The 9103-nt window shown below is 34.4% G+C and overlaps 1 protein-coding gene across 1 annotated transcript in view; it reads left to right on the top strand.

Annotated features, from left to right (window-relative positions):
• Positions 1–3854: 3854 nt before the first annotated feature.
• The window catches only part of LOC109856485 (hydroxypyruvate reductase), a 6555-nt gene continuing 1306 nt past the window's right edge, over positions 3855–9103 (top strand). The window contains exons 1-5 of the mRNA XM_020431810.1: positions 3855–4000; positions 5158–5298; positions 7700–7851; positions 8131–8483; positions 8697–8915. Of these exons, the coding sequence (XP_020287399.1) occupies positions 5164–5298; positions 7700–7851; positions 8131–8483; positions 8697–8915 (859 nt within the window). The 5' untranslated portion in view covers positions 3855–4000; positions 5158–5163. The remainder of the gene's footprint in view (positions 4001–5157; positions 5299–7699; positions 7852–8130; positions 8484–8696; positions 8916–9103) is intronic.

Here is a 9103-nt window from a genome sequence, read left to right as displayed (position 1 = left end):
GAAAGACGTTTTAAACATCTGCTTCTCGGTAACAAGAAAAAGATTGTCAAGTAGACAATGTCAATATATATTTTATTTGTTATACAAAACGGGAACATTATTGTCTATTGCAATTTTATAAATATACACACTTATGTGTAACATCAGATATATGACGACATATATAACGTTAGGTATAAGTTTTGTGTGTGACATTTTTGTTGTTTGTTCTTACTTGTACATTTAGAGAGTGTATGTATGTAATATATAAAATTGCGATATTTAGCAATTTGATAATTTGTGCAAAAAAATATTTAAGCATCAAGTATGAGAAGCGTTTAATAATTTTAGAATATCGACGAGACTGCGTCTGCAGTCAGACTGTATTCTCTCTCTCTCTCTCTCTCTTTCTCTTTCTCTCTCAGATCATGTGAGTGTTATATTAAATATATCTGTTTTTTTTATCGTTCTTCCGCCATCTTGTGAGGTCCCGAGTTCACTCGCGTAACCAGTTAATTCTAGTATACCGCGCGCTCTTCTTCCTCTGCTAGGCTGACATTCTTATCAGAACAAGACTACTCTCATTTAACAAGTGTGTTTGCGTACTTTTGTCGGTCGGAACGATATTGACAATTTCCGCTGAGTTTTGACTTTACGTAAAACCCGATTCAATATTCTCGACTGTACAATGATCTCTCTTTAACACATATATACGCGCAATGATATGAAACTGTTATCATAATTATAATCTATTATAATTGTAATTAATATATTAAAAAGTTTAAATAATAATTAATTTTTTATTGTCAGACTGAGTGTAAAAGTATTTTGGTATTGGCCACTCTGTATGTGTGTGTGTGTTTATTGATAGTATATATTTAATGGTGCGTTTATACTAAAAATGTTTTATACATTTCAATATGTTTCATAGAGTTTGAGATTTCACGATGACGCGAGTGGCGCAGGTTTTTCAAGCTCACAAGTACAGGAGCATCAATCATCCGCAACAGAGTCTCAGAGAGTGCGGAGCCAAGCTCGGAGCAAAATAAGTCGGAGTGTTTTATAACGTGGAAAACCCAATAACTGTATCAGTCTCGTGCCACGCTGAGAGAGAAGGAACTAGCATTTCCGAATAGGGAAGAAACGACGACCTCCCTTGAGAAACGTCCGGGAATTGCGAACGACCGGAGAGTAAGATATCGCAAATACGATCGACTCGCGGCAAAAGAAGTATCGAGCAAAACACTTCGTGATATCTCTTCGGCCGAGTGATGTTCTCAGCAGACCGATCGCTGTGAACTGTACTATAATGACTTCTTTCCCGACGACTTCCGCTTCTATATTTATCTATGTTTTACGAAAAAACAGAGTTTATTTTCATTCGACATTGCAAACATATTTTTCAATCTGTAGAGATTTTGTAACGTTTATTAATTTCGCAATATAATTCCGCTTTCGCAAAAGTGCAGTTATCGTAAAATTTAGAAAAGTAAGATAAAATTTAAAATACTTGCTAAAGTTATCGCTCATCTTGGATGTTTTATATGCGTTAAGATCAAAAATATTGCAACCGCTTAGTTCATATATCTCTCTTTTCTTCGCGCTCTTTTACGATACGCGTCTTTCGTAGTTTGTTAACGCTTTTGTTATCATAAACTTCTCTCGGAACGAGCAAACATAACTAAAATAATCGTAGAGATGCGATACATCGAAAGCACAATTATTCAATACCGGACTTGTTGTCATGCAAACCGGTTAAAACGGGTTTGATCTCCGAACTTCACTCGGTCGGATAATGACCCGTGTTGTTGATAATCGAAAGAATTGCCATTTTATATCGGAGAAATTGAGTGAAAAAATGTGCGAGCTAAACAAAACCGCGTTGAAGACGCGTTATCACGTTTTGAAACCGTGCCGTTATGAGACAAGAAGTTATTTTCCACGCGTGAGATAAGATTGCACGGTCCGCTGGGGGTAACAGAAATCGGATGATTTCTTTGCCTCGTGATGACGCTCGTCAATATCTGCGCTCAGTGACGCACAAAGCAATGCCCTTATTATATTTCAATCGCCACGTGATGCGTTGAAAACAATAATAATGGACGAAAGCGGATCGGATTGACGACCTTGTTTTAATGATTTGCACGAGAGATATACAGTTGCGAAATTTCGCGTCATCTATCGTACACACTATTTTGAGATCAAATGAAAAAATAATTAACAAGATTGAAAATTGCGCTGTAAAACTTTAAACGACTTGCCTAGTTAAGTATATTGATCACAGAATTGTTTTTAATTAATTAACGGGTTTTTAATTAATTAGCAAAATAAGTAATGAATTACCTTGTATCTCATTAACTGTTTAAATTTGCGATATAAATAATTCACCAATTAAAAAACTGCGTTTAATTAACTTTCACTCTGTTTCACGAAACTTGAAACAATAGGTTAATGCACATTAAATATTCTTGCGCTAATTATATAATATGTCACATAATGACATATTATACTTTATATTTATATACACATAATAATATATATATATATAAACATACACGCACATATAAACCAAAAGGGGGAATTTGTGTACTTTCATCGTGTGGCAATCACGTTATCAGTTGTGGAAAAAAAGTAACGAGACTCAAGTTGTTTGCGAGAGACGAATGGGAGAAGAACGGCGAGAACGAAAGAAAGAAAGAGAAAAATTGCGATGATTGCACCAACATAAGAGTCATATCAAATCGTAAGACGATTATTTATTGCTTGATGTCTCTCACAGAGAGACCCCCAGCAGCAGTTGCATCATTGTTGCTCTTCGTTGACGACTTTCGTATGACGATGAAAAATAATAGTTTTTTTTTATATACGCGTTATGACACGATAATTCTTGGCCTTTTTATAACGCGGTTCGTATAATATTTTTCTATATACAATATTCGACGGTTTGATTATTTCTAACGATTTGCGAACGAATCTTGTCAACCTTTAAATTGTAATTATGGATTAATTTGAACAGCGTTTTGGATGAATCGTAGCATCAGAGTATTATTCGAAAACTATTCGTCATTTTGGAGTTCATTTTTTTTTAAGATAATCCTTTCAGTATGATATTTTTGAGTACATAATGCAAAAAAATGTGCTTTATAATATATTAAAACAATTATTGCAAAAATATATTTCTTCCGTATTCTTACGAACAACATTGATACTGTAAATACGAATAAGGAAATTTTATAAAAGAAAAATGATATTTTCGGCATTCAATCTGAAAGCGTATTAGATGTCCTATAAAATTTGCGCATTCGTCTGCGATGTCACGTGGAAAGAGTACACATCGGATGTCACTGTATGTGAACAGAGTTTACCTTTAAAATCAATATTTTCCCATTTTAGAAATCGAACAAAAAAATACAGAGAAAAACGCCTTAGATTCGATAATTTAAACTTGTGAATTTCAAGATAAATCATACAAATAGATTTTATTGGCTGTTGTGTATCTATTTTAGAAGATGAGTCATATGTAAATGCAATTGCTTTTGATAACTTTGTTTGGTCGTCTCGTTGTTATTGCTCGTTTTTTCAGTATTGCTGTTTATAGAAAGCGTCACAAAATGTTGTAGTTTTGATAATATTGTCAATTTTCAATTTTTTAATATTTTTATTTTTAAACATTTATATTTTTAAATATTTTCAATTACTCTCTCGCGCACTTAAAATTCTGAAAATATCTGTCTAAGGTATTCATGATACCGAGTGTGTACATACTTTTCGTCAGCGAGCAAATAGCTAAGAAGAGGGACAGGCGTTCACAAACTGGCAATTCACTCACGCACTTGTCACCAGAGTGGGGACTCAGCTATAAGAATATAAATCACAGTAGAAACGAGAGAGTCAGTTTATTCGCTGTTGGATACTAATCCGATACAAAGGTGGAGCTCGTCGTTTCTGACATATATTTCTTTGCCGAAAAACGACTTGGTGAGACACACGGCGGATTTTCCACAATAAGAAGAAAAGAAAGGTAGGACGAGCATTTTAATTCGCATTGTCGATCATACTGTCTCGCGTACAGCGAAAACACGTCCGGAAAAATTGATACAAAGTCTCTGACACTTGTTGCTTGAACTCGAGTTTCTATCATCGTATGCATTAATTGCATTCTGACAATATTGAATAGAAAGTTTCAGAGCAAATACAAATCGCGAAATGTACAAGATACTTCGGAGTGGCTTGCACTCGTGATACGTGAAATATAATCGCTGTATTACATTGCACGTAGTATATTTTTCGCGAGATAAACGTGTCTGAAAAATGCAAAAAAAGATTAGAACTTATTAGTAAAACAATTTTATGAATATTATTTTCCTGCAATTTTTCACATTTTTAAGTCAAGATCGAGAGAAACTTTTGACGGAGACAGTCTGGAATTTTAATTTTTGCATTTATCGGAATTCATAAAGTAAAATTCTTCGTGAAATATAAATGACTTGAGAGAGGAAACTGAATGACACTTAAAAAAAAAATAAAAAGAAAGGAATCTATAAGAATTTCCGGTCTTTTTTTGTTGTCGGAAAACGGAAGAACAAACTTTTTACTTTTATATGTTGCTTATATAACTTTCAACCAGCAATCCTATTTTCCGGTAATCGCAATAAATATTTATTATTATTTTTTTGAATGAGAGATGCTTCATTACGTACGACCTTACATGGCAGAGACAAAACTGTGATTGGCATACAACAGTGATTAAGCATGCTCTATTGCCATTTTCATAAATCACGGTGTTTTGACATTCGTTGTCCGTATCTGACACATGATGAATGTATATATTACCGCGTGACATCGAGTAAATTGTTCCTAAAGCAAAACATACAGGCTACATTCCACAATTGAATAATTATTATCACTGTTTTTAAATTCATGCACTAAAGCACAAAAAATGATGTATAAAAATAAAACTAAACTGTCATGTAACGTTTACACTGACTGATGTAAAAGAAATAATTCTATATTATACTCTAATAAAGTTTTTCTTTTTTAAATGTAGTTTTCAATATCACTTAGATTTTTTATCGCCGATTAATAAGTATCAACTATCGCTGTTGACTCGCGATCACTCTGCGATTCACTTTTTTTCATTCGGATAAACATTATATCCAAGGACTTCCTTTGTTCAAGGATAACATGTCGGTCAACTTCAGGAGCGTCTTCATAAGCGATCCCGTAGATGAGTCTTGTGGCGCGTTATTAACCGAGCACGGAATTTCGGTTACCACGAAATATAAGCTGTCCAAGGATGAGCTGATCAAGGAGTTACAGGTAACTTGCAAAATTGCATGAAATAACAAACAGAATTTGCACTTCGAGAAAAGCACGAAAAATGGAGAAAATTTATTTTACGAAGTTTATAAAATTTGTTTAGCATTCAACGCGAAAGATAGATTTTAAAAGCGAGACTGTTTACGTGAAAAGAGGAAATGTAATTTAAAAAGGTTTAAAAAAGATTCTCTTGAAAACGCTCAACAGCTTACTTTATCTACCTATCTTTGACGCTCCCACATTTCTTTTTTTAGAGAGAGAACAAGTTAAATATAAAAAATATAAAATATAAATATAAAAAAAATATAAAAAATATAAAATATAAATATAAAAAAAATATAAAAAATATAAAATATATTATAAAATATAAAATATATATAATACATAATAAATATTTTAAAAAATCGGTGTTTATTACGTATTGCTTAAAGCCATGCTCGAAACTCATCTATAATTTGGTTTTATAAATACTAATACGATCGTATCATGAGAAGAGACGATTGTACATCTTCTTATCTCTTTTCTGCGCATCTAAATATTTCTGATAACAATCGCGAGTATCATACTTGACACATTATTTATCTATAAACAAAAGTTATCACACAGTCGGAATGTATTCGTCATAATATGCGTCATTTAAGATAAGCGTGTAAGTGCCGATAATGGACCCCTGGCGAGAAACTTTAGGCTGTAAGAAAATTATGAAAGAAAAAGTATATATATTGTCAGTCTTGTTAAATTGTAAAACTAGTTTTTAAACACACATTCTCGTCTGAGTGAAGAAAGCTCTTCAAGTGAGAAGCAAGTCTTGTTCGTTTTTCGATTATTGGATTACGAAAACTTTAAATATTTATTTTTTTAAAGATTAGAGAAAAGTGGGCAAAATCAAAATATTGTTGTCATATAGTTTCTTTTTTGTTTATTTTAACGGCTAAACTGATTGCACGGATAAAAAAAAACTGTCGTTTCTTCCACAGTCTGTGAGTTATATCTCGTCGTATATCGATAAGCCGATTAAATTTATACACAGAGATAAAATCTATTTGATTCGAACAAATTGAAAATCATTCTGTTAAAAAAAAAAAAAAAAAAAAAAAAAACATTCGAGTAAACTTGACGAAACAATTTTTGTAAACAAATTAAATTCAAAAACTGATCAATGTTCGACAGCAGAAAGTTTCAAATCTTCGATTCTATAAGATTGTTTTCTACAAAAAAATATCGAATATTTCTCTCTGAGAACCGAATCAAACGCATACGTGAAATTCCAAGGAATTTATTATTTATTCGGAACTAAAAAATATCCGCGTTGAATAATTCTATTGATCGGGCGAATTTCGCGCCGATTCGTTGTCAGTGTCCCAATCCATCTATAGGCCAGACATTCTTGATCTAGCGCAACGTTACAAGGCACGTTAATATGCAAGTAGCATGTGGGACGCGTCTTTTTATCCTCTTTTCCACTCCGTCTCGTTGTCGCCGTTTCTGTCTGTCTGTACGCGTTTGTTCCTTCTTTACTTAATTGCCCGCGCTCGAGTCGGCGATCCGGTTATATCCAGTTGAGTCGGTCGGCTTGAATACCGGTTAGCTGCAACGGGTCGTTGTACCACCCGGTTCGCTTCGTGTGTGCACGCGCATAGGCGCCCGTACAAGGAGATTTGCTTCACCATCCCTTCTCCGGCCGCCACATTTTTCAAGATATGTGTGTTCGCTTTAGAATCGCTTTCTACATTTTGTTCCTCTTTTCTTTCTTTTCCTCTTTCTTTTTGTTTCAAAACTTCCGAGTTTGACCCGCATTTTATAACAACAGATAATATAAAACTGCAACCACCATATATAGTATGCAGACAAATGAATTTAATACAACGTAACTGCAATCAATCCAAAACTCGCTAATTCTTTGATATATTCTCTTCGTGTACTCCAGCTTATAAGCACGCACTTCGAATGTGCGATTGTGAAAAATGACTTCGATGCAGGCGCCCATGCGACACGTGCGTTATCTCCGACGTATTTTTTACGCCATTAATTATACTATCTCTTAAACTGATTAGATGTGGAATAAATTTCTCTCGACTTTGCGCAAGTTTAGTAACCAGTTTGCACAAGTTGTAGCGGCGATCTTTAGCAATATAAAGAGCAATCGCATATTTATAATGTACATTCATATAAATTTATATTCTTAATACTAATTTATATTAATACGTGATGTAAACTGCATTATATCTATGTATGTACACATCTTTTTTTTTTGTTTTTACGTTTAAAAAATGAACATGATCGCAATTTCTGTCTTTTGTACTTTGATTAGTAAAAAAAACTTTATATATATATATATATATTAATGTACATGTTTTACAATTATGTTTGATTATTAATATATTATTATGTATATTAACAGAATCACGACGGTCTTATTGTTCGATCTGAAACCAAAGTCACGGCGGACGTTATCGCCGCCTGTTCGAACCTCCGTGTGATCGGACGAGCCGGTACCGGCGTCGACAACATAGATCTTCAAGCTGCTACGCGTAAAGGAATCATCGTACTGAAGTATGTATAGAATTCTACACTTTGAACTCTATATCATAATACACAGTCAGCAGTTATACAGTCAAAAGTCACATTCAAGATCGTCTCAAGTTCACATTTAGATGGCCTGTAGCTAAAATAAAACATCGTGCAGCATCTTGAATTGTGTTGAGCAAGTTAAGCAGTACAATAAAACTTACAATAATACAATAATTCAAAAATACCGAGAGATATTTCGTACGATTGCTTTGGTTAAGCTTGTGCAGGCGATGATTGCATCGTTTTCTTTGACAATTGCAGCACTCCGGGCGGCAACAGCATTAGTGCTTGCGAGCTAACATGCGCTCTGATCTCCGCGCTCGCGCGCAACGTGGCGCAAGCCGTGCAATCGTTGAAAGAAGGTCGATGGGATCGGAAACTGTATTCCGGATTCGAGCTGTCTGGCAAAACCCTAGGAATCCTTGGAATGGGCCGCATAGGCCGCGAAGTGGCCCACAGAATGAAAAGCTTCGGCATGAATATCGTCGCGTTCGATCCCATCCTTAAGCCCGAAGTCGCTGATCAGCTTGATGTTACGAAGATGAGTCTGGACGAGATATGGCCTGTAGCCGACTACATCACCGTCCACACGCCTCTCATACCGCAAACCAGAAGTACGAGAATCGTATTGAAGTATCGAGAACTAATCTAAATCTAAAAATTATGTAAAAAGTGTTTAAAATTGTCATAGAATTGTTAGTTAGAAATTTAACAGATGGTAATGAGAATTTTAACAGACTTATTTTAAATGTACGTTACGTACTTATGCACGTTAGAATGATATCAATACTTTTTACATTTGTGACATTGAACTTGACTGATTGTAGATCTGATTAACGCGACGACCTTGGCAAAATGCAAGAAAGGCGTGTGTATCATTAATGTAGCACGTGGTGGCATTGTTGATGAGGAAGCTCTCTTAAATTCATTGAAATCCGGCCACTGTGGCGGAGCGGCTTTGGATGTCTTTGTGGAAGAACCGCCGAAGAATCCGATTACTCTGGAGCTCATTAAACATCCGAAAGTCATCGCGACACCTCATCTTGGTATATAACATATTATCTCACACGTCAAAATTATATCTACATTTAATTAATTTGCGCGCTGTTGGAATAATCTTTAGTAAACCAACATTTTACCTTTTGTGTTCTCTATTTTTCTTTAATATTTTATTAAAAAAAAAAAAAAAAAAAAAAAAAAACGTAAGAGAGACAATGATCTCTTTGATTTCAGG

The sequence above is a fragment of the Pseudomyrmex gracilis genome, unplaced genomic scaffold (genome assembly GCF_002006095.1).
Source record: "Pseudomyrmex gracilis isolate BER0280 unplaced genomic scaffold, ASM200609v1 scaffold_120, whole genome shotgun sequence".
Lineage (NCBI taxonomy): Eukaryota > Metazoa > Arthropoda > Insecta > Hymenoptera > Formicidae > Pseudomyrmex > Pseudomyrmex gracilis.
Note: the sequence above shows the minus strand (reverse complement) of the source record. Positions and strands in the feature narration are given on the sequence as shown.